Source organism: Macaca nemestrina, chromosome 15 (genome assembly GCF_043159975.1).
Source record: "Macaca nemestrina isolate mMacNem1 chromosome 15, mMacNem.hap1, whole genome shotgun sequence".
Lineage (NCBI taxonomy): Eukaryota > Metazoa > Chordata > Mammalia > Primates > Cercopithecidae > Macaca > Macaca nemestrina.
In genome coordinates, this window is record NC_092139.1 from 84,760,514 (window position 1) to 84,786,557 (window position 26,044).

A 26,044-nucleotide genomic window follows, 5' to 3' on the forward strand; every position below is an offset into this window, starting at 1 on the left:
TACCTTTCAAGCATCATATGAAACAACAAACCCTTCACTACTCACCATCTTCAGACTCTTAGTTCCTGCCACACTAAACTTATTTCGGTTCCTTGAGCTCACCATTCTTTCTCATCTCCAAGATTTCAAACATGCTGTTCCTTCCACTCGGAACATTCTTTCTTCTCCTCTTCACTCAGCTAACTTCTCGGGCCTCAACTTGTATAAGTATCACCTCCTTAGGGAAATCTCTCCTGTACCTAGAGTACTTCGTGCTTCCTCTACCATGGCACCTAAACTTGTAACTGTTGCTTATTTGTCCCTATCTTCAACTGAACTATGAGGATGGGAACTTGTTAAAGGTTTCGAGGGCCGGGTGTGGTGGCTCAAGCCTGTAATCCCAGCACTTTGGGAGGCCAAGGCGGGTGGATCACGAGGTCAGGAGATCGAGACCATCCTGGTTAACACGGTGAAACCCCGTCTCTACTAAAATATACAAAAAACTAGCCAGCGAGGTGGCGGCGCCTGTAGTCCCAGCTACTCGGGAGGCTGAGGCAGGAGAATGGCGTAAACCCGGGAGGCGGAGCTTGCAGTGAGCTGAGATCTGGCCACTGCACTTCAGCCTGAGCGACAGAGCGAGACTCCGTCTCAAAAAAAAAATAAAAATAAAAATAAAAAAATAAAGGTTTCGGCCGGGTACGGTGGCTCAAGCCTGTAATCCCAGCACTTTGGGAGGCCAAGACGGGCGGATCACGAGGTCAGGAGATCAAGACCATCCTGGCTAACACGGTGAAACCCCGTCTCCGTAAGAAATACAAAAAAATAGCCGGGCGAGGTGGCGGGCGCCTGTAGTCCCAGCTACTCGGGAGGCTGAGGCCGGAGAATGGCGTGAACCCGGGAGGCGGAGCTTGCAGTGAGCTGAGATCCCGCCACTGCACTCCAGCCTGGGCTACAGAGCGAGACTCCGTCTCAAAAAAAAAAAAAAATAAATAAATAAATAAAAAAATAAAGGTTTCTAGATCACCAGCTACAACTGGAGAAAAAAGTCCAATGAAGTCTTCTGAATGGAGCTTGGGATGACTCATCCAACTCAGACTCATAAATGAAGTATCATCTCTTGTGGCAGATATCAAATACACCCAAGTGAAAATCCAGCCAACACAGCTCATCAAACTCACTGGCTGTGGGATAGGATGGTAGCTTCATTTCCTAAGGGCTCTACCTAGAAGGAGTGATGAAATCCAAAAAGAAAAAAAAGCTAAAATTTGATGTAGGATCTCTAGGTTATTAATTCATTTTATTAATTATCCCACTAAAAGGTAAGCACCACTGAGTATAGGGATCTCGTCTTTTATGGCAATGTGAACCCAGAACATGGAATAACCACCACCATAGGAGGTGCTCAAAAAAATTTGTGGGCCGGGCGCGGTGGCTCAAGCCTGTAATCCCAGCACTTTGGGAGGCCGAGACTGGTGGATCACGAGGTCAGGAGATCGAGACCATCCTGGCTAACACGGTGAAACCCCATCTCTACTAAAAAATACAAAAAACTAGCCGGGCGAGGTGGCGGGCGCCCGTAGTCCCAGCTACTCAGGAGGCTGAGGCAGGAGAATGGCGTAAACCCGGGAGGTGGAACTTGCAGTGAGCTGAGATCCGGCCACTGCACCCCAGCCTGGGCGACAGAGCAAGACTCCATCTCAAAAAAAAAAAAAAAAAAAAAAATTTGTGAATGAATGCAAATCTGTTGGGAGTTTCAAGACTTCTAAGGAATACGAGGTATCCCAGATACTTTTTAGGGTTTACCAATCTGTAAACAATCCCCACAGCAGCTTCTCCATGTAATACAAGATATCATAAATCTTAAGTACACATAGGTGTACCAAAACGAATTAAGAAAGCATTACTGGGTGGGGAGATAGGGGAGGGATAGCATTAGGAGAAATACCTAATGTAGATGACGGGTTGATGGGTGCAGCAAAAACCACCATGGCACGTGTAGACCTATGTAACAAACCTGTACGTTCTGCACATGTATCTCAGAACTTAAATAAATAAAAAAAAAAGACAGAAAGAAAAGAAAACAATACTGCCCAGGCATGGTGGCTCACGCCACCCAGGACTTTGGGAGGCCAAGGCAGGAAGATCACCTGAGGTAGGGAGTTTGAGACCAGCCTGGCCAACATGGTGAAACCCCGTCTCTACTAAAAATACAAAAATTAGCCAGACGTGGTGGCAGGTGTGTGTCTGTAATCACAGTTACTTGGGAGACTTAGGCAGGAGAATTGCTTGAACCTGGGAGGCTGACGTCTCAGGGAAAAAAAAAAAAAAAAAAAAAGGAAAACAATACCAAACTGTACACTTAAAAACAGTTAAGAAGGCTGGGCATAATTGGCTCACACCTGTAATCCCAGCACTTTGAGAGACCAAGATGGGCATACTGCTTGAAGCCAGGAGTTCAAGACCAGCCTGGGCAACATAGTGAGACCTCTGTCTCTTAAAATAAAAAAAGATAGTAAATTTTGTTATGTATTTACAATTTTTAAAAGTGAGGCAAGAATACAACCTTCTAGCACCAAAGTCTTAAAGAAAACATACAAGGAGGCTGAGGTGGGCAGATCATTTGAGGTCAGGAGTCCGAGATCAGCCTGACCAATATGTGAAGCCCTGGCTCTACTAAAAAAAAAAAAAAAAAAAAAAAAAAAAAAAAAAAAATCAGCCAGGCGTGATGGTATCCTAAGGAATACAAAGTATCCCAGGTACACCTGTAATCTCAGCTACTTGGGAGGCTGAGGCAGGAGAATCACCTGAACTCAGGAGGTGGAGGTTGCAGTGAGCCAAGACCAACGGAGTGCTCTGTCTCAAAACAAAACAAAACAAAATAAAAAACCAACCGGGTGCGGTGGCTCATGCCTGTAATCCCAGCACTTTGGGAGGCCAAGGGAGGTGGATCACCTGAGGTCGAGAGTTCAAGACCAGCCTGACCAACACGGAGAAACGCCGGCTCTACTAAAAATACATTAGCCAGGTATAGTGGTGCATGCCTGTAATCCCAGCTACTCAGGAGGCTGAGGCAGGAGAATCACTTGAACCCGGGAGGCAGAGGTTGTAGTAGAGATCCTGCCACTGCACTCCAGCCTGGGCAAGAAGAGCGGAAACTCTGTCTCAAAAAAAACAAAACAAAATGAAACAAAAAACATATAGGATGATTTTAGAAGGGACAGTTTTTTTATCGAAAATCTTGGAGTCATCCTACTTTTTTTTTTTTATTTTGGCAGTTGAGTTGTTACACACTCTGGATTCCAACTTCCACGGTCACCATTGTGTTTCCAACCCTACTTTTTTTTTTTTTTTTTTTTGAGACGGAGTCTCACTCTGTCGCCCAGGCTGGAGTGCAGTGGCCAGATCTCAGCTCACTGCAAGCTCCGCCTCCTGGGTTTACGCCATTCTCCTGCCTCAGCCTCCCGAGTAGCTGGGACTACAGGCGCCCGCCACCACGTCCGGCTAGTTTTTTGTATTTTTTAGTAGAGATGGGGTTTCACCGTGTTAGCCAGGATGGTCTCGATCTCCTGACCTCGTGATCCGCCCATCTCGGCCTCCCAAAGTGCTGGGATTACAGGCTTCAGCCACCGTGCCCAGCCGCCAACCCTACTTTTAAGCAGCGTGAAAGTTATGATGATCAAACCTATGTTAGAGATAACACGCTACTTACAACATCTTGAGCCTTGAAAAATTTAGGGTACTTAATCCAGACCTACATGTGTGGAAAATCACTGACCTTGCTTAAAAGATCAGCCCCACAAATTTGGGAGTGTGAGAGGGGGTCATGGTAATGGTGTCTACAAGTTTATTTATTTATTTATTTATTTATTATTATTTTTTTTTAGATAGAGTCTCGCCCTTTTGCCCAGGCTGAAGTGCAGTGGCATGATCTCGGCTCACTGCAAGCTCCGCCTCCCAGGTTTACGCCATTCTCCTGCCTCAGCCTCCCCAGTAGCTGGGACTACAGGCGCCCGCCACCACGCTCCGCTAATTTTTTGTATTTTTAGTAGAGACGGGGTTTCACCGAGTGAGCCAGGATGGTCTCGATCTCCTGACCTTGTGATTCGCCCGCCTCAGCCTCCCAAAGTGCTGGGATTACAGGCGTGAGCCACTGCGCCCGGCCCCTACAAGTTTAGTTTGAAGTTTCCCTGAACTTATTATATCTGGAATTTTAAAAGTCTTTTAACTAGCCGGGCTCACGCCTGTAATCCCAGCACTTTGGGAGGCCAATCCGGGAGGATCACGAGGTCAGGAGTTCAAGACCCGCCTGACCAACATGGTGAAACCCGGTCTCTACTAAAAATACAAAAATTACCCAGGCATGGTGGCGGGAGCCTGCAATCCTAGCTACTCAGGAGGCTGAGGCAGGAAAATCACTTGAACCTGGGAGATGGAGGTGGCAGCGAGCCGAGATCATGCCTGGGTGACAGAGCAAGACTCTGTCTCAAAAAGAAAAAAAAAGTCATTTAACTAAATACAGTAATCAAAACCGGTGTTTATAAATGCTACAAGTTTGGCCTCTAAAGGTGAACCCTGATTCAGACTTGGATTATCTGCCTTTAACACTCTGCTGAACCCTTGGCTACCAGATTTGACCAGACCAGCACAGCCTAGAGCAAACTGCACTAATTCTAACCCAGGTCAGAAGCCTATTTACAGTTAACATGGTCATATTCTTTAAGAGTTCCAAGAACAGATATAGTCAACCCCTTAAGGACATTTAACTCCACCCCGAAGGCAGAAAATTTGACCTTTAAAAAACAGTTTCTTCTTCCTGCTCACTAATCAAGGTTTTTAAGAGTCAGGTTTCTTTGAAATAAATTACCATACTCCCTAGAAAAAAGGCAAATATACACAAATATTTTCATGCAATGGAGAAGTCAGAGAATTCGGGATTTATTAAGCATCTACTATGGGCTTGGTGCTTCGTCTATTTACTTATGAGAATACAGTAAACAATTCACACTGTCCTCATCAAGCTTTCATGTAGCATGAAGGGCTTTAGGAAATAGACAAGATTGCTTCTTTCAATTTTACATAAATAAAAAATAGGCCGGGCGCTGTGGCTCACGCCTGCAATCCCAGCACTTTGGGAGGCCAAGGTGGGTGGATCACGAGGTCAGGAGTTCGAGACCAGCCTGGCCAACACGATGAAACCCCATCTCTACTAAAAATACAAAAATTAGCTGGGCATGGTGGCGGGCGCCTGTCATCCCAGGTACTCGGGAGGCTGAGGCAGGAGGATCACTTGAACCTAGGAGGCGGAGGTTGCAGTGAGCCAAGATCACACCATGGCACTCCAGCTTGGGCAAGAAAGTGAGGCTGTCTCAAAAAAAGAAACAATAGATCATGTGCAGTGGCTCACGCCTATAATCCCAGCACTTTGGAGGCCAAGGTGGGCGGATCACCTGAGGTTAGGAGTTCAAGAGCAGCCTGGCCACATGGCGAAATCCCATCTGTACTAAAAATACAAAAAAATTATCCAGGTGTGGTAACATACGCCTGTAGTACCAGCTACTGGAGAGGCTGAGACAGGAGAATTGCTCGAACCCAGGAGGCAGAGGTTGCAGCGAGCTGAGATCGCACCACTGCACTCCAGCCTGGGCAACAAAGCAAGACTCCGTCTCAAAAAAAAAAAAAAATTTTTTTGATCTAGATTCCAAGGAACGATAGCTTTATCTCAAAAAAAAAAAAAAATTTTTTTAAATCTAGATTCCAAGGAACTACAGCTTTATCTCTATACTAGTTTTTCCTATGGAAGCCTTAGTCTTCAATATATTATGACAAGGAGGGAAGAAAAGGAACAAGAGGGAGAGAATGAGCACTGTGGCCACTAAGAGTATATGGAGTGTATTTTACTTTTCCACTGCATCAAGCTTTTCCCATATTGAAAGAAGCAGAAGAAGCAGTGAGCAGAAGAAGCAGTGAAAAAGGTTTAAAAAAACCCTTTCATTCTGTAAGAATATTGTATGATTTCTTACACTTCTCCATAGGTACTATTTTTATCATCTCTACCCTTTGGGATTAGCACAAGAACCATAAAATGAAGAAGAAATACCCATTCTTAGTGCATATCAGGTTAAGAATAAAATGAAAAGATATTTTCAAGGAAATGGAAGCATCCAAGGAAAAACATTTTTTTTTTTTTTTTTTTTTGAGACGGAGTCTAGCGCTGTTGCCCTGGCTGGAGTGCAGTGGGGCCATATCCGCTCACTGCAAGCTCCGCCTCCTGGGTTCACGCCATTCTCCTGCCTCAGCCTCCCGAGTAGCTGGGACTACAGGCGCCCACCACCACACCCGGCTAATTTTTTGTGTTTTCGGTAGAGACTGGGTTTCACCGTGTTAGCCAGGATGGTCTCGATCTCCTGACCTCGTGATCCGCCCACCTCGGCCTCCCAAAGTGCTGGGATTACAAGCGTGAGCCACTGCGCCCGGCAGAAAAACATTTTTTTGAGACGGAGTTTTGCTCTTGTTGCCCAGGCTGGAGTGCAATGGCACAATCTCGGCTTACTGCAACCTCCGCCTCCAGGGTGCAAGTGATTTTCCTGCCTCAGTTTCCCGGGTAGCTGGGATTACAGGCATGTGCCACCATGCCCAGCTATTTTGTATTTTAGTAGAGACAGGGTTTCTCCATGTTGGTGAGGCTGGTCTCGAACTCCTGATCTCAGGTGATCCGGCTGCCTCCGCCTCCCAAAGTGCGGGGATTACAGGCATGAGCTGGCCAGGAAAACACTTTATTGCTCATCTCAGAAGATTCATAAGACAGTGAGTGTGCTTTAGTAAGAGAATTTTCCTAGCACAGTACTTCAGAAAAAAATGGACTTAGTTCTCTAAACTATGTGTAAATTAAACCACAGCCTTAAACTTCCTTTTCTGACAATCTATCGGCAATATGACTACTGAATGCAAGGATTCTGATTTGTTAGTTCTGGGCTTATAAACTGCTACTATATTCCAGAGAGTCTTTTGCATGACAAAATTCTTAATACCTACAGACTCGAAGGTATGGCGCTTAAAAAAAAAAAAAAAAAAGGCCGGGCGCGGTGGCTCAAGCCTGTAATCCCAGCACTTTGGGAGGCCGAGACGGGCGGATCACGAGGTCAGGAGATCGAGACCATCCTGGGTAACACAGTGAAACCCCGTCTCTACTAAAAATACAAAAACTTAGCCGGGCGAGGTGGCAGGCGCCTGTAGTCCCAGCTACTCGGGAGGCTGAGGCAAGAGAATGGCGTGAACCCGGGAGGCGGAGCTTGCAGTGAGCTGAGATCCGGCCACTGCACTCCAGCCTGGGTGACAGAGCGAGACTCCGTCTCAAAAAAAAAAAAAAAAATTTCCCAGGACTGATTACACACTTTCAAAACTGATGTGGGTTCACGAGTTCCGTAACAATTTTTTCCCATAAACTCTGATACATCTGCTTGGTGACAAACTCCATTAGGCACTGAGGATCCTAAATGTAAGAAAAAGGGGTCCTGGCCAGGTGCAGTGACTCACGCCTGTAATCCCAGCACTTTGGGAGGCCGAGGCGGGCGGATCACGAGGTCATGAGATCAAGACCATCCTCGCTAACACCATGAAACCCCGTCTCCACTAAAAACACAAAAAATTAGCGAGGCATGGTGGCGGGCGCCTGTAGTCCCAACTACTTGGGAGGCTGAGGCAGGAGAATGGCGTTAATGTAGGAGGTGGAGCTTGCAGTGAGCCGAGACTGTGCCACTGTACTGCAGTCTGGGCCACAGAGCCAGACTCTGTCTCAAAAAAAAGAAAAAAAAAAAAGGGGGGTCCTCCATTTGACACATTTTTGTTTATTTATAGAGACAAGGTCTTTTGCTCTGTCACCCAGACGGAGCACTGTGGCATGATCATAGCTCACTGCAGCCTTGACCTCCTGGGCTCAAATGATTCTCCCGCATCAGCCTCCCTAGTAGCTAGGAGCACATGTGTGCCCCACCACACCTGGCTGATTTTTTTTTTTTTTTTTTTTTTTTTTTGAGACAGAGTCTCGTTCTGTTGCCCAGGCTGGAGTGCAATGGTGCGATCTTGCCTCACCACAACCTCCACCTTCCTGGTTCAAGAAATTCTCCTGCCTCAGCCTCCCTAGTAGTTGGAATTACAGGCATGCGCCAGTACGCCCTGCTAATCTTGTATTTTAGTTGAGACAGGGTTTTGCCACGTTGGCCAGGCTGGTCTGGAACTCCTGACCACAGGTGATCCGCCCACCTCGGCCTTCCAAAACGCTGCAATTACAGGCATAAGCTACCGTGCCCAGACAGCCTGGCTTATTTTTTAACAAAAAATTTTTTAGAGATAAGGTCTATGTTGCCCAGGCTGGTCTTGAACTCCTGGGATCAAGCGATCCTCCCACCTCAGTCTCCCAAAGTGCTGGAGGCTACAGGTGTGAGCCACTGCATCTGGCTTGTATTTGTGTTTATTAATATTACAATTTTTTTTTTTTTTTTTTTTTTTTGAGACGGAGTCTCACGCTGTTGCCCACTGCAAGCTCCGCCTCCTGGGTTCACGCCATTCTCCTGCCTCAGCCTCCTGAGTAGCTAGGACTACAGGCGCCCGCCACCGCGCCCGGCTAATTTTTTGTATTTTTAGTAGAGACGGGGTTTCACTGTGGTCTCGATCTCCTGACCTTGTGATCCGCCCGCCTCGGCCTCCCAAAGTGCTGGGATTACAGGCTTGAGCCACCGCGCCCGGCCAATATCACAATTTTTTGAGCTGGAGTCTCACTCTGTTGCCCAGGCAGAAGTGCTGTGGCATGATCTTGGCTCACTGCAACCTCTGCCTGTTGGGTTCAAGCGATTCTCCTGCCTCTGCCTCCTGAGTAGCGGGGACTACAGGCGCACCCCACTAGGCCCAGATAATTTTTTTTGAGAGGGAGGCTCGCTCTGTCGCCCAGGCTCACTCGGCCTCCCGGGTTCACGCCATTCTCCTGCCTCAGCCTCCCAAGTAGCTGGCACTACAGGCGCCCCACCACGCAGGGCTAACTTTTCGTATTTTTAGTAGAGACGGGTTTCACCGTGTTAGCCAGGATGGTCTCGATCTCCTGACCTCGTGATCCAACTGCATCGGCCTCCCAAACTGCTGGGATTACAGGCGTGAGCCACGGAGCCCGACCAATTTTTTTTTTTTTTTTTTTTTTTTTTTGAGACAGCGTCTCGCTCTGTTGCCCAGGGTGGAGTGCAGTGGCGGGATCTCGCCTGGCTGCAAGCTCCGCCTCCCAGGTTCACGCCATTCTCCTGCTTCAGCCTCCCAAGTAGCTGGGACTACAGGCGCCTACCACAATGCCCGGCTAATTGTTTGTATTTTTAATAGAGCCAGGGTTTCACCATGCTGTCCAGGTTCGTCTCGAACTCCTGACCTCAGGTGATCCGCCCTCCTCAGCCTCGCAAAGTGCTGGGATTACAGACGTGAGCCACCGCGGCCGGCCCCAGCCTGTATTTCACAAATGTTAACACACAAATGTTAACACACAAATGTTAACACACACATTAGTGGGAGGGCAATCATTATAATCCATTACGATAGAGGGGGCTTCCCCAAAATGAAGATTAACAGTACCTACAGGCCTGGCGCGGTGGCTCACGCCTGTAATCCCAGCACTTGGGGAGGCCCAGGTGGGAGGATCACCTGAGGTCAGGAGTTCGAGATCAGCCAGGCCAACATGGTGAAACCCCGCCTCTACTAAAACAACAACAACAAAAAAAAAAATTAGCCGGGCGTGGGGCGCGAGCCTGTAATCCCAGCTTCTAGGGAGGCTGAGGCAGGAGAATCGGTTGAACCCGGAAAGCGGAGGTTGCAGTGAGCCGAGATCGCGCCCTTGCACTCCAGCCTGCGCAACAGTGCGAGACTCCGTCTCAAAAAAAAAAAAAAAAAAAAAAAAAAAAAAAAAAAAAAGAGAGAGAGAAAGAAAAAAACAGTTCATAAAGTAAACGACCTTGTCAAAACAATACTGGTTGGAAACAGGTCTCTTCCCTCCGCACTGTTTCTTTCCTATCATATGCCTTAAGCACTTCCCTCAGGGTTTAAAACAAACAAACAAAAAACGGGACAAGGCTGTTTTCTTTTTTTTTTTTCTTCAGAGGAAGTCTCGCCCTGTAGCCGATGCTGGAGTGCAATGGCACGACCTCGGCTCACTGCAACCTCCGCCTCCCGGGTTCAACGGGTTCAAGCGATTCTACTTCGTCAGCCTCCCGAGTAGCTGGGATTACAGGCACGTCACCACGCCCGGCTAATTTTGTATTTTTAGTAGAGACCGGGGTTTTACCATTTTGGTCAGGCTAGACTCGGACCGCTGACCTCAGGTGATCCGGCCGCCTCGGCCTCCCAAAGTGCTGGGATTACAGGAGTGAGCCACTGTCTCCGGCCACAAGGCTGTTTTCAATCCTTGTACAGATCTCTGTCCGACTAGGCACAGTGAATATCCTTGGAAAACAGGGAATGCTGAGGTGGGGGGCAAAGAGCCAGGGTGTTCAAGAAGGCGGAGCGCAGGCAAGCGGGCAGTGCGCAAGACCCGAGCAAAAGTCACACGAGCTGCCGGGCAAATCTCCTTCCTCAGGCCGACCTCTAGGGTCTGGTGACTTGGAGCAAGGGGCCTTCCTGCGGCATCTGGGCGACTCAAGGCCCGCGGCCTCCACGAGCCGGGCTCCAGCCCATCCCCCGGGACTGGCGCCGCGGCTTCGCGAGACCCACCCAACCAAGCCCCTCACCTGCTTCTGCACGTCAGCATCGCTGAGAGCCATGGCGAGAGTAATGCTAGGTCGGTGAGCAGCAGGACCGAGTTTTGGTTTTAAGGGTGAGGGGAGACGAATCGGCAAAGGGTAGCCCTGCGCAGATCTCGGTTTCCTTTACTTTATAAACGCGGGTTCCGGTTCCTGCCAGGTGACTGCACAGTTCATCCGCATGACCCTTCTCAGCCAATAGGAAGAGAGCGACGCCCAGGAAGTCCCGCCCTGTCCTGGCTTGCGGGCGCGTGCTCGGGTGCTTTTACGTCGCTGGCTCGTGACCTGACCTGTGTTTTTTACCTAAACTGGGTAGGAGGAAGAAAACATAAGGAGTTTCTCTATCTGAAATTAATCGGGCTGTTTTGAGGAGTACTGGTTAGGTACATTGGAGAGTGCGCTTTTATTTCAATTTTTCTCATAATTACACAGGGTTATGGGTTTAGGGGAGGAAGATCACAGAGGTCCAATGTCATTTTATTAATGCCAGTCCAGGGTACGTGATTTTTGGCCGGGCGTGGTGGCTCACGCCTGCAGTTCTGACACTTTGGGAGACTGAGGCGGGTGTATCGCTTGACCTCGAGTTCGAGACCAGCCTGGGCAACGTAGAGAAACCCCGTCTCTACCAAAAGGAAAAAAAAAAAAAAGAAAGATACGTGATTTCTGACTATTCATGTCAACCTTGATTACCTGGATAAAGTAGGGTTTGTAGGTTTCTCCACTCTAAAGTTACTTTTTTTAACCCTCTTTCCATACTGTAGTCTTAGGAAGGAAGCCACTGTGCAAAGCCCACACCTAGGGAGTGGGGAGCTATGCTCAACTTCCTTGTTAGGGTGGAGCAGCTACATAATTTATTTGGAACTTTTCTGAGATAGCCTGTATATTTTTCAAAAGCCTTCCCAGGTCGCATTTAGAGGAATATTAGGACAGAAATCCCCCCAGGCTCATTTGTGTTTGTTTGGATTTACCTCAAGCCCCAGTTTTTTCCCCCAAAATTCCAAAGGCAAAAACGTTTGAAAATTCCTTTATCTTTAGGAAAGACTGACTTCTAATAGTAGAATAAGGGGTCAAATGATACACCCACTGTTTTCTTTTTACTGTGCTATGCTTACCCACCATTTTTATTAGCTTTTTATCTTGAAGAAATTTGAGATACAGTAACTTGTAAGAATACTGCATTGACCTCCCTTCACCTAGATTCAAGTTGTTAACATTTTGCTACATGTACGTTAACACTTTATTTTCATACACACACACACTTCCTGTTTTAGTGTGTCATAAGAACAAGGATGTAGCAAATTCAGGAAATTTAGTTTACTAGGCTGAACATTAATTTGCTTTGCCCCAGGCCAGGCGCAGTGGCTCACGCCTGTAATCCCCGCATTTTCAGAGGCTAAGGCAGGTGGATCACCTGAGGTCGGGGGTTCGAGACTAGCCTGACCGACATGGAGAAACCCCATCTCTACTAAAAATACAAAATTAGCAGGGCGTGGTGGTGCATGCCTGTTATCCCAGCCACTCGGGAGGCTGAGGCAGGAGAAGTGCTTCAACCCAGGACATGGAGGTTGCGGTGAGCACAGATGGTGCCACTGCACTCTAGCCTGGGCAATGAGAGTGAGACTCCGTCTCAAAAAAAAAAAAAAAAAAAAAAAATTCCTTTGTCCCATCAATCCATCAATGTACTTTATAACTTTTTTTTTTTTTTTTGAGACAGAGTCTCGCTCTATTGTCCAGACTAGAGTGCAGTGGCACCATCTCGGCTCACCACAACTACCACCACAATTGAACCTCCTGGGTTCAATTGATTCTCCTGCCTCAGCCTCCCCAGTAGCTGGGATTACCGGCACCTGCCACCACACCCAGCTAATTTTTGCATTTTTAGTAGAGATGGGGTTTCAGCATGTTGGCCAGGGTGGTCTTGAACTCCCGACCTCTGGTGATCTGCCTGCCTTGGCCTCCCAAAGTGCTGGGATTACAGGGGTGAGCCACCGTGGCCGGCCATAACCTTTTTTTATAACCGTACTTTTTAACCTTTTATAACCTTCTTATAAGCTTACTTTATACCCTTTATAACCTGGATTGGATCCAGGATCACTTACTGTATTAGTGATCATGTCTTTTTAGTCTCCTTTAATATGGAAGAGTTTCCTCAGACTTATCTTTCTTGATAGTGACATTTCGAAGAATATAGGCCAGTTGTAGAAAACCAATTTTTTTTGTTTTGTTTTGTTTTTTTGAGACAGAAGACTCTGTCGCTCAGGCTGGAGTGCAGTGGTGCCAACTTGGCTCGCTGCAACCTCTGCCTCCCAGGTTCAAGAGATTGTCCTGCCTCAGCCTCTCCAGCAGCTGGGATTACAGGCGCCCACCACCACACCCTGCTGATTTTTGTATCTTAGTAGAAATAGGGTTTTGCCATGTTGGTCAGGCTGTTCTTGGAACTCCTGACCTCAGATGATCTGCCTGCCTTGGCATCCCAAAGTGCTGGGATTACAGGTGTGAGCCACTGTGCCCGGCCTCAATTGGGTTTTGACAGTTACCTCATAATTAGATTCAGGTTACGCATTATAGCAGGAGTACTACATGTGTGATACTCTTTGATGTCCTCTTTGCAACACATCAGCAAGTGCATGATGTCCGTTTACCCCTTTTTAATTTTATTTTTAAAATTGAGACAGAGTCCTGCAGTGTTTGCCAGGCTGGTCTTGAACTCCTGGGCTCAGGGGATCCTCCCACCTCAGCTCTTTGTCCTTTTAGTGGGAACGGTACATATATCTCTATCTATATGTATAGATATGTATGTGTGGTTTTTTTTTTTTTTTTTTTTTTTTGAGACGGAGTCTCACGCTGTTGCCCAGGCTGGAGTGCAGTGGCGCGATCTCGGCTCACTGCAAGCTCCGCCTCCCGGGTTCCCGCCATTCTCCTGCCTCAGCCTCCTGAGTAGCTGGGACTACAGGCGCCCGCCACTGCGCCTGGCTAATTTTTTGTATTTTTAGTAGAGACGGGGTTTCACTGTGGTCTCGATCTCCTGACCTTGTGATCCGCCCGCCTCGGCCTCCCAAAGTGCTGGGATTACAGGCTTGAGCCACCGCGCCCGGCCGGTTTTTTTTTTTTTTGAGATCAGTTTCGCTATTGTTGCCCAGGCTGGAGTGCAGTGGCGCGGTCTCAGCTCACTGCAACCTCCACCTCCCAGGTTCAAGTGATTCTTCTGCCTCAGCCTCCTGAGTAGCTGGGACTACAGGTGCGCACCACCACGCTCAGCTAATTTTTGTATTTTTGGTAGAGACTGGGTTTCACTGTATTGGCCAGGCTAGTCTCGAACTCCTGACCTTGTGATCTGTCCGCCTTGGCCTCCCAAAGTGTTGGGATTACAGGCGTGAGCTACAGCGCCCAGCTGGTACACATATTTTTAAGGCTGTTAATACATGCTGCCATTTTTTCCCCCATAGTGTACAATGTTCCTTGTAGTGTATGACAGATTGGTATACATACTTGATATATCTATTTCAGAATACTGATAATGCTGGATAAAGGAAAGATTTACCCACAGAACAATAAATGCTGCCATTAATATATATATTAATACATGTTGCCATTTTTTCCATTTGTACTAGTGCACAGTGTACCTTGTAGTGTATGACATATTGGTGTACATATTGGTATACATATTTGAAAGTACTGATAATGCTGGATAAAGGAAGGATTTAGCCACAGAACAATAAAACAGGGCAAGAGAAACTGATGCAATTGACCTTAACTTGATCACTTTTAAGCTAAACTAGATTGGATTGTCTAATTTTGTTCACCTTTTGCATTAATAGCTTCATTCTTTATCATCCTAAAAAACAGATTTCAGGAGTATGCCACCCTCTAGCATCCCTAGGTCAGGCTGAGATGGAATTAACACATTTTGATTACAATTCCTCCTCTGTTTTTATAGTGTTCTGCAAATGACAGGATTTGGAGAGTAGAAGCAGCAGTCTAATGCCACATGTCAAATTATTTCTGAAATTAATGTCCTGAATGGATGTAGCACTGTCTAGATCAACCGTGCTTTTGTTTTTTGGAAAACAGTGTGATAATCTTTATGAATCTTCTTCTTCTTCTTTTTTTTTTTTTTTTTTGAGATGGAGAGTCTCGCTCTGTCACCAGGCTGGAGTGCAGTGGCGTGATCTTGGCTCACTGCAACCTCTGCCTCCCGGGTTCAAGCAATTCTCCTGCCTCAGCCTCCCGAGTAGCTGGGACTACAGGCACGTGCCATCATGCCCGGCTAATTTTTGTATTTTTAGTAGAGACAAGGTTTCACCATGTTGGCCAGGCTGGTCTTGAACTCCTGGCCTCAGGTGATCTGCTGGCCTCAGCCTCCCAAAGTGCTAGGATTAAAGGCATGAGCCACTGCGCCTGGCCACGATTTACTTATTTTTATTTTGAGACATTAGAAAATACATAAAAATACAAAGAATAATTTATTCCCATACCATGTACCACTACCCAAAATTAACAATATTTGTCACATTTACTTCAAGACCTCACTTGAAAAACAAATCGTAGATATAGTTACTATCCCCTTTTGCGGCACCTACTCCTCCCCCATGTTAGTTTCTCTTTAAAACTCCATTTTGTTCAGTTTTGCTGATTCACCAAGGAACAGGCCAGGTCCTGTCTGAAAGGAATGTGGTAATCTTTACAGAGATAACCTCTGGAGGGAAAGAGTTGTTATGAGTACATGCAAAGATGAGCCGGTTGGTAGTTTTCCAAATCCAATTTTCTCCTACACGCTTAGGTCTTGTGGAGACATTTTAAAACATATTTTCAGACAAGTTCCAAAAAACTCCACTCCTACATAAGCCTATTTGTGGCTTCACCAAAATCACTGGCCTAGATTCCTGTCAGGTTAGTCAGAAAGAGATGGTTCATGTGCTCTCACCTACACCCAGGCAGGTTTACTAGATACCGAATCAGCAGGATAAATAAGCTAACGCTGGAGTTTGCTCAGGAGGACAAAGCGGGAAGGACTAGAAGTAAATGTAAATAATCTGTCCTTAAATGTTGAGCAAATAATTTGAAAAAGAAAAAACAAAGTGTAGCCAAAAATAGTAACTCTAACTTAGGTGTCTGCACTTTTTGCCTCTTTCCAACCACATCACTATGCTACAGTGATTTAAAACCTAGATGGCATCAAGTCACTCCCCAATTTACAACTCTGTCATGGCTTCTGCTGGCTCCTGAAGACTTCCCTGCTGGCTCTAGTAGATGAGACTACTGAGTCTGGCCCTGTATACTTGCCTGCCCTCATGACCCCTCCTCCCTTTGCACACTACCTCAAAGCTTTACTGCTTTCCTTTCCGTTTTTTTGAAAACATCAAGTTTTCTGCTTGAGAAGTTCTTTTCTTCCACTTACCACTTAACTTAGTTTTCATCCTTTAGGTCTCAGAATCTCTTTGGGGAGAGCTTATCCTGGCCACCCTCTCACCTTCTTCGCTATTCCAGTGAAACCTTGTCTATTTCAGGGCATGCCACCTTCTTTTTTGTTTTGGTTTTGGTTTGGTTTTTTTGAGATGGAGTCTTGCTCTGTCGCCCAGGCTGCAGTGCAGTGGAGTGATCTCAGTTCACCACAACCTCCACCTCCTGGGTTCAAGCGATTCACCTGCCTCAGTCTCCCGAGTAGCTGGGACCACAGGCACGAGTCACCATGCCCGGCTAATTTGTTTGTATTTTTAATAGAGACGGGGTTTCACTATGTTGGCCAGGCTGGTCTGGAACTCCTGACCTCACGATCCACCCGCCTCAGGCTCCCAAAGTGCTGGGATTACAGGCATGAGCCATTGCACCTGACCCATGCCGTCATCTTAAATAATTTTTACTTTTTTTCTGTTTCAATGTTTTTCTTTTCTGGTTTTCCAACTAAGATGTTAGTTTCACAAGAGGGACCACGTCTGATGTACTCATCATTGCTTTTGCTAGCATCCAGCCTGGTTAATGGCAGGGATTCAATTAACAATTGATTGGCCAGGTGTGGTGGCTGGCACCTATAATCCTAGCACTCTGGGAGGCCGAGACAGGCAGATCACTTGAGCCCAGGAGTTTGAGACCAGCCTGTAGTTCTTGCTGCTTGGGAATACGAGGCCAGAGGATTGCTTGAGCCTGGGAAGTCAAGGCTACAGTAAGTCGTAATCACATCACTGTACTCTAGCCTGGGTAACAGAGTAGAAGTAGAGACTCTGTCTCAAAAGGAAGAAAAAAAAAAAAAAAGCAACAAACAACTGATGACTGGAAATGAATAAAATGAGTAGAGTCTAGTTTAGAGTAGATAACCACATTAGGCGGTAGGATAGAGATTTGTAGCGCCTATTAAAATCTGTCCAAAACTCCCCCCAAAACTGACCAGGTGCAGTAGCTCATGACTATAATCCCAGCACTTGAGGAGGCCAAGGCAGGTGGATCACTTGAGGCCACAAGTTCAAGACAAGCCTGGACAACACAGCAAGACACTATCTCTACCAAAGAAAACTGTAAAAAATTAAATAAAAAGGGCCGGACGTGGTGGCTCACGCCTGTAATCCCAGCACTTTGGGAGACCGAGGTGGGTAGATCACACGGTCAGGAGTTTGAGACCAGCCTGGCCAACGTGGTGAAACCCCATCTCTACTAAAAAAAAAAAAAAAAAAAATTTTAAATAAAAAAACTCTGGCCGGGTGCAGTGGCTCACGCCTGTAATCCCAGCACTTTGGGAGGCTGAGGCGGGTGGATCACAAGGTCAGGAGATTGAGACCATCCTGGCTAACATGGTGAAACCCCATCTCTACTAAAAATGCAGAAAAATTAGCCAGGCGTGATGGCGGGCGCCTGTAGTCCCAGCTACTGGGGAGGCTGAGGCAGGAGAATGGCATGAACCTGGGAGGCGGAGCTTGCAGTGAGCCAAGATCATGCCACTGCACTCCAGCCTGGGTGACAGAGGGAGACTCCATCTCAAAAAAAAAAAAAAAAACTCCAAATACCATAAACTGCTGTAATTAAAGTCAAATAATTTCTATAAAAGGGCTATATTATTTTATGCAATTTGCTGAAAAGACAATCTCTTTCCTTATTGAAATGCCTTAGCACTTCTGTTGAAAATTAGTTAACAATTCTGGGTTTTCTATTCTGTTCCATTGACCTGTATGTCTAGTCTCAAAATATATATTCAAAAAATAAAATTAAAAAGGGAAGGCCAGGAGCTTTAGGAGGCCAAGATGGGAGAATTGCTTGAGGCCAGGAGTTTGTGAGCAGCCTGGGGAACATAGCCAGACCCATCTCTACAAAAACAATCTTTTTTTTTTTTTTTGAGACGGAGTCTCACTCTGTTGCCCAGGCTGGAGTGCATTGGCGTGGTCTCGGCTCACTGCAACCTCTGCCTCCCAGGTTCACGCCATTCTCGTGCCTCAGCTTCCCGAGTAGCTGGAACTATAGGCGCCTGCCACCACGCCTGGCTAATTTTTTTGTATTTTTAGTAGAGACCGGGTTTCACTGTGTTTGCCAGGATGGTCTCCATCTCCTGGACTTGTGATCCGCCCGCCTCAGTCTCCCAAAGTGCTGGGATTACAGGCATGAGCCACTGCGCCAGGCCAAGGTTCAAGTGATTCTTCTGCCTCAGCCTCCTGAGTAGCTGGGACTGAAGGTGTGCGCCACCACATCTGGCTAATTTTTTGTATTTTAGTAGAGACGGAGTTTCACCCTGTTGGCCAGGATAGTCTCCATCTTCTGACTGTGTGATCCGTCCCTCTTGGCCTCCCAAAGTGGTGGGATTACAGGCGTGAACCACCGTGTCTGGCCTACAAAAATATTTTTAAAAAATTAGCCATGTGTGGCCCTGCGTGGTGGCTCATGCCTGTAATCCCACCACTTTGGGAGGCTGAGGTTGGCAGATCACTTGGGGTCAGGAGTTGGAGAGCAGCCTGGCCAACACAGTGAAACCTAATCTCTACTAAAAATACAAAAATTAGCCGGGCATGGTGGTGCATGCCTGTAATCCCAGCTACTTTGGAGGCTGAGGCAGGAGAATCACTTGAGCACAGGAAGTGGAGGTTGCAGTGAGCAGAAGTTTGCCACTGTACCGCAGCCTGGGTGACAGAGGGAGACTGTCAAAAAAAAAAAAAAAAAAACTTAGCTATGTGTACTGGCACAAACCTGTGGTCCTTGATACTTGGGAGGCTGAGGTGGAACAATTGTGAGCCCAGGAGGTCAAGGATACAGTGAGGTCGGGCGTGGTGGCTCACGCTTGTAATTCCAGCACTTTGAGAGGCTGAGGCGGGTAGATCACCTGAGGTCAGGAGTTCAAGACCAGCCTGGCCAACGTGGTGAAACCCTGTCTCTACTAAAAATACATTAGCCAGGCGTGGTAGCGGGTGCCTGTAATCCCAGCTACTCGGGAGGCTGAGACAGGAGAATCACTTGAACCCAGGAGGTGGAGGTTGCAGTGAGCCAAGATCGCACCACTGTACTCCAGCCTGGGCAACAAAGAATGAAACTCCATCTCAAAAAAAAAAAAAAAAAAAAAAAGGATGCAAAGGATGCAGTGAGGTATGATTGTACCACTGCACTCCAGGCTGGGTAACAGAAGCGACACCTTGTCTCTAAAAAAATAAATAAGACCAGACATGGTGGCTCATGACTGTAATCCCAGCACTTTGGGAGGCCAAGACAGGTGGATCACCCAAGGCCAGGAGTGGAGACCAGCCTGGCCAACATGGCGAAACCCTATCTCTACTAAGAATACAAAAAAAAATTAGCCAGGTGTGGTGGCGGGCACCTGTAATCCCAGCTACTCAGGAGGCTGAGGCAGGAGAATCGCTTGAACCCAGGAGGTGAGGTTCAGTGAGCTGAGATCGCGCCATTGCACTCCAGCCTGGGCGACAGAGCAAGACTCTGTCTTGAGAAAAAAAAAATAATAATAAATAAAGGAAAAGACTGAAAGCAATGTGAAATAAATGAACTTAAGTATGTATCAAATTGGTAACGTAAGTACCCCCCAAAATAAATTATTTCATGTTACATTTTTGAAAGTTTTTTTAGGTAAAGTGTACATACAGTGAACTGCACAGAACTTACAAGTAAAATTAGGGCCAGGTGCGGTGGCTCATGCCTGTAATCCCAGGGCTTTGGGAGGCTGAGGTGGGCGGATCTCTTGAGGTCAGGAGTACCAGACTAGCCTGGCCAACATGGTGAAACCTCGTCTCTATAAAAATTTTTTTAAAAAGCCAGGCCCGTGGCTCACATCTGTAATCCCAGCATTTTGGGAGGCCAAGGCAGGCGGATCACCTGAGGTTAGGAGTTCAAGACCAGCCTAACGAACGTGGAGAAACCCTGCCTCTACTAAAAATACAAAATTAGCCGGGCGTGGTGGTGCATGCCTGAAATCCCAGCTACTCAGGAGGCTGAGGCAAGAGAATCGCTTGAACCTGAAAGGCAGAGGTTGCCGTGAGCTGAGATCGCGCCCCTGCACTCCAGCCTGGGCGACAGAGTGAGACTCTGCCTCAAAAAAAAAAAAAAAAAAAAAAAAAGTCTTCATTTATGGTTACTCATTTCACTGCAACCTTCACCTCCCAGGCTCAAGCGATTCTCCTGCCTCGGCCTCCCAAGTAGCTGGGATTACAGGCTCATGCCACCATACCCGGCTAATTTTTTGTATTTTTCATTTTTTTAATTTTTTATTTTTTGAGACGGAGTCTTGCTCTGTCACCCAGGCTGGAGTGCAGTGGCGCGATCTCGGCTCACTGCAAGCTCCGCCTCCTGGGTTTACGCCATTCTCCTGCCTCAGCCTCCCGAGTAGCTGGGACTACAGGCGCCCGCCACCTGGCCCGGCTAGTTTTTTGTATTTTTTAGTAGAGACGGGGTTTCACTGTGTTCGCCAGGATGGTCTTGATCTCCTGACCTCGTGATCCACCCGTCTCGGCCTCCCAAAGTGCTGGGATTACAGGCGTGAGCCACCGCACCCGGCCGCAGTTCAACTATTTTAAATCACTTCATTTAGAGTAGCTTTGTATGAGATATAGATCTCATACCATACAATTCACCTATAGTGTACAATTCAATAGTTTTCAGTATTTCAGAGAGTCGTGCCACCATCACCCCAAAAAGAAACCCTGTATCTACTGGCAGTCACTCCCCATCAGGACTTTATCACTTCTGATCTGGCTCAGTCTTCTCCTTATCAATGCCCTCCTTGTTCCAGTTCAGTACACACACCACGGGCAATTTGCTCTCCCTAAAACATATTGTATCCTCTCTCCTACATACCTTCCGATACTCCTCCAAAGAACTCTTGGATTCAAGTAAACAAACATCCATCAACACAAGTATGTTCCAGGCGCTGTGCTAGGTACTGTTAACAAAAACGGGTTAGTATTGTTAGGACTTCCTTCATGCCGTGGCACTTCTGCTCAGCCAGCTCCCTTCGCCTAGGACCTCTCTATACGACCCCGCTATATCCCCTCCCCGGAATTCCTTCCCAACCTTCAAGGACCATCTGCCCCAACTAGTGGCGAACACCGCGGCTGTAGTGACTGTGTAGATACTTATTTGACCTGCTCCCTTGGCAAACACTTGAAACTCAACACGTTTGTGGAACTGAACATAGGCTGTGTACGCACTAAGGCTTCTTTCCCTGGAATCGCCAGCCCACCAACCAGCCGGTCAGAATCCCAATCCCTCGACTCCAGAAATTATTTGGGAGACGGAATTTCCGAACGTCAGCAATCATAGATTTGGACGGGCTAGGAGGGTTTGGGTCTTCAGGTCACATCTGCGCGGAGAGACCTCCGGCCTCGGTGGTCGGTGCTTCCGCTCCGGATACCCTTCCGGTTCTCCGGTCGCCCAGGTCCCGCCCCGACGCCGGCCGTGACGAAGGCACGCTGGGGTGACCTCACCCTCCAACATGGCGGCGGCGGTAGATTAGGGCCGCGGGTCGGAGCCTTCACCGCCGCTGGGGGACCCTGTCGGAAGCAACCGCCGCCGCCGCCTCTTTCATCTCTTCTGGGGCAGGGGCCAGGGCCAGGTGAGGGGAGTGGGGTTCCGGGAAGGCTGAGCTGTGTGAGGAGGTGGTTTTCACCTGGGTAGGAAAGTGCCCAGAGACCGTATCGAGCCACCGGCTGACTCCCCAGTGGTTCCGACGACGCGTGAGTTTGAGTGTGTGTCTACACCGGCGCTCCTTCGCCCGAAGGTGCTCGGAACTTAGGGGTCCGCTTCACCCAGACCGGACCTGGCCGCCCGGCCCCGCCGCTGAGCAGGCTTCTCCCGGCGTGGGGTGCCGGAGGCGGAGGAGCTCGGCCCTGGCTCCACGCCGCTGTCCTTCCCCACAGACAGCTTCACGTGGAAAACCCGGGTCCATTTTTAGGGCTAAACTGGGGAACGGCGACTTCTTGGTTGAGGGAAAGGATTTCCTGCGATTCCCTTAGGACACTTGAAGATTATCTTTGCCAGTCTTAGTCGTTTCTTTTCAGAGATTGTTAGAAGTCTTGTTTCTTAACCTTAATTCACTGCTGTTCTGACACCCATTCTTTTTTCGGAAAAAAAACTGCCTTCTTGCCCTTGGAGGCAATACAGTTCACATGGAGACATTTTTCCCCTTTGATTTATCCTCCCAACATTCTGTAAAGATCCTGTTTTTTGCTTTCATAACCGACTTTTTGAGTGGAGGCTCTAACCTAGCGTTGAAAATCGGACGGATCTGTCCAGTTGTTCCCATGCTGTTGACTGATAGCTTTGGTTAGCTCCCAGCCACTCCCTGCACAAGTGTTTGTTTATCCAAAATAGCTATCTCACTGTCTCTGTTTAGAAGTTGTGAACTAAGCTGACAGCCCTCTCTCCTTACTTTTATTTTTTTGTTGTTGTTGTTGTTACGTAAAACAAAACAAAAACTTCTATGGCGAAATTGTAAGATTTTCCCTGGAGGTTTAGTATAAAGCAGAATGTTGCTCTCTGCCCTGACTTGTGTGACCTTGGATGAGTTAGTTGCCACACCCTTCAGATACATTCTTTCTTTTTTTCTTTTCTTTTTTTTTGAGACAAGAGTTTCACTCATTGCCCAGGCTGGAGTGCAATGGCTTGATCTCGGCTTACCGCAACCTCCGCCTCCTGGGTTCAAGCGATTCTCCTTCCTCAGCCTCCCGAGTAGCTGGGATTACAGGCATGCGCCACCACGCCTGGCCCATTTTGTATTTTTAGTAGAGACGGGGTTTCACCATGTTCGTCAGGATGGTCTCGAACTCCCAACCTCCGGTCATCCACCCGCCTCGGCCTCTCGAAGTGTTGGGATTACAGGTGTGAGCCACCATGCCGGGTGATACTTTAGTTTTTACACCCCCCCAATGAAGTATTCTTTTCATTTTTAGCCCCCTGTCTCCCCCAAATGAAGCATTCTTCATTTGGTAATAGGCAGTTAAAGGTATTGAAAATCTTTTTACTCTGGTCAGGTACTATTCTGTATTTTTTTTTCCAATGGCTCATTTTTTATGTGGAAGAGTATATTCAGTAGTTGGATTCACTTTTTATTTTATTTTAAGCTGTCTCCTACAGCAAGGACCAGTAGTTGAATTCAATTGAAAGATGTCTAAGGCTATATCCAACCAGTCTTGTAAAAAAACAGACTTGTGTTTACTAGCACATAATCTAATAAACATTTATTAAATATCACACACACTAAGCTTTTAGGACAAGTGGTTTGCAACAGTAATAATCATTATTAAAAGCATTTTATTTGACTGTATGCGATGGCTTATTATAATCCCAGCACTTTGGGAGGCTCAGGCAGGAGCATTGCTTGAGCCCAGGAGTTCGAGACCAGCCTGGGCAACATAAGGAGACCTTGTCTTCACAAGAAATTAAAAAAAAAAAAAAAAAAATTAGCTAGGCATACGTCCCAGCTACTTGGAAGACTGAGGCGAGAGGGAGGGCTGCTGTGAGCTGCGATTGCTCCACTGTACTTCAGTCTGGGTGACAGAGACCCTGACTCAAAAAATATATATATATTTATTCATTAAATATACGTGTATATATATATTTTCGAAATGGAGTATCACTCTGTCGCCTAGGCTGGAGTGCAGTGGTGCGATCTCGGCTCACTGCAAAGTCTGCCTTCTGGTTCACACCATTCTCCTGCCTCAGCCTCCCGATTAGGTGGGACTACAGGCGCCCGCCACCACGCCTGGCTAATTTTTTGTATTTTTTTAGTAGAGACTGGGTTTCACTGTGTTAGCCAGGATGGTCTTGATCTCCTGACCTCATGATCCGTCTGCCTCGGCTCCCCAAAGTGCTGGGATTACAGGCATGAGCCACTGTGCCCGGCCTAAATATATATATATGTATATTTTATTGTGAATACAAAACACATGTTTTAAACATTCACTTAGTAGTTCCAGTCTGCATTTATCATTTTTCAGACAGGATTTTGATTTGTATCTTATTCCAAGTAAATGTTCACCAAGAGTTCTTGTTTAATATATATACAGAGTAGGGGTGGGTAGTATTTTCAGATTAGTTTATTTTTTTTATTTTTCCTCCTCAGATGGTAATGTGCCAGTGAGCCCAAGAGGTAACATGGTTTGAGGGAGTCACATGTCACGCATTAGCATGAAACCCAGTTCTTTATGAACCACAAAAGGATCGGAGTAGCTGATTTTTTTTAGCAACTTTATTGAAATATAATTAATATACCATACAACTCACCATTGTACAGTTCACTGCTTTTTAGTATATTTACAGAGTTGTACACCTACCACCACAATCATTTTCATCACTTCAAAAAGAGACTCCCATACCCATTAGCAGTCATTCTTTATTACTGGCCCCTCTACTCCCACCTCTGGCAACCACTGATCTACTTTCTGTGTCTATGGATTTGCCTATTCTGGAGATTTCACATAAATGGGATCACATAATACATGTTTTTTTTTTCTTTGTGAGCCACCGTGCCCGACCAATATGTGGTCTTTTGTGTCTGGCTTCTTCTTTTCTTTTCTTTTCTTTTCTTTTTTTTTTTGAGATGGAGGCTCACTCTGTCTCCAGGCTGGAGTGCAGTGGCCTGATCTCACTGCAACCTCCGATTCCCAGGTTCAAGCGATTCTCCTAACTCAGTCTCCTGAGTAGCTGGGATTACAGGTGGGCACCACCACACCCCGCTAATTTTTGTATTTGTTGTAAAGACAGGGTTTCGCCATGTTGGCCAGGCTGGTCTCCCACTCCTGACCTCAGGTGATCTTGACCTCCCAAAGTGCTGGGATTACTGGTGTGAGCCACCACACCCTGCCTGTCTGGCTTCTTTCACTTAGCATAATGTTTTCAGAGTTTATCCAAGATGTAGCGTGTATCAGTACTTCATTCCTTTTTATTGCTGCATTATATTCCATGGTATGGACATAGCACATTTTAAAAATCATTTCATGGACAGGTTTTTTTTTTTTTTTTTTTTTTTTGTGAGATGGAGTCTCACTCTGTCACCCAGGCTGGAGTGCAGTGGCGTGATCTTGGCTCACTGCAAGCTCTCCCTCCCGGGTTCACGCCATTCTCCTGTCTCAGCCTCCCGAGTAGCTGGGACTACAGGCGCCCTCCACCACGCCTGGCCAATTTTTTGTATTTTTAGTAGAGACGGGGGTTCACTGTGTTAGCCAGGATGGTCTCCATCTCCTGACCTCGTGATCCGCCCACCTCGGCCTCCCAAAGTGCTGGGATTACAGGCGTCAGCCACCATGCCCAGCCAGTTTTTTTTTTTTTTTTTTTTTGAGATGGCGTTTCACTCTTGTTGCCCAGGCTGGAGTGCAATAGCGCCATCTCAGCTCACCGCAACCTCTGTCTCCTGGGTTCAAGCGATTCTCCTGCCTCAGCATCCTGAGTAACTGGGACTACAGGCACACACCACCATACCCAGCTAATTTTTTTTGTATTTTTTGTAGAGATGGGGTTTTGCCATGTTGCCCAGGCTGGTCTGAAATTGTTGGACTCAAGTGATCCTCCTGCCTCTGCCTCCCAAAGTGCTGGGATTATATGCATGAGCCACCACGCCTGGTCTGTAATGCTGCTTTGAGCATTCATGTGCAAATTTTTGTGTAGACATGTGTTTTCATTTTTCTCTGGTACATATCTAGAAGTGGAACAGAGTAACTGAATTTTATGTTCTCATTTTACACAAGCCATATACAGGAAGCCTCATTATTGTGAAAGTCAGATTATTTAGGACAGGATGAAAGTAAGGCAGTCATCTGTGAATTATCTGCAAATGCCAACGTCTAAGTGAAAATATTTTTGGGTAGCTCTTAACACAGGATTGAACA

The 26,044-nt window shown here is 46.9% G+C and overlaps 2 protein-coding genes and 1 non-coding gene across 9 annotated transcripts in view; 1 reads left to right on the top strand and 2 right to left on the bottom strand.

Annotated features, from left to right (window-relative positions):
* The window catches only part of LOC105480754 (ATPase H+ transporting V1 subunit E1), a 40,774-nt gene extending 29,875 nt beyond the window's left edge, over nucleotides 1-10,899 (bottom strand). The window contains exon 1 of the mRNA XM_011739929.2: nucleotides 10,734-10,899. Within this exon, the coding sequence (XP_011738231.1) occupies nucleotides 10,734-10,766 (33 nt within the window). The 5' untranslated portion in view covers nucleotides 10,767-10,899. The remainder of the gene's footprint in view (nucleotides 1-10,733) is intronic.
* Nucleotides 10,900-21,639: 10,740 nt separating this feature from the next.
* Nucleotides 21,640-26,044, top strand: part of LOC105480752 (BCL2 like 13) — a 94,770-nt gene continuing 90,365 nt past the window's right edge. For all 7 annotated transcript variants that reach the window (XR_011613873.1, XR_011613874.1, XR_011613872.1 and 4 more), the window contains exon 1: nucleotides 21,640-21,774. The gene's annotated coding sequence lies outside the window, so the exon portion shown is untranslated. The remainder of the gene's footprint in view (nucleotides 21,775-26,044) is intronic.
* LOC112426487 (small nucleolar RNA U13) lies at nucleotides 24,277-24,381 on the bottom strand. The gene has a single exon (XR_003017828.2). It is a non-coding gene; the product is annotated as a small nucleolar RNA U13 (small nucleolar RNA).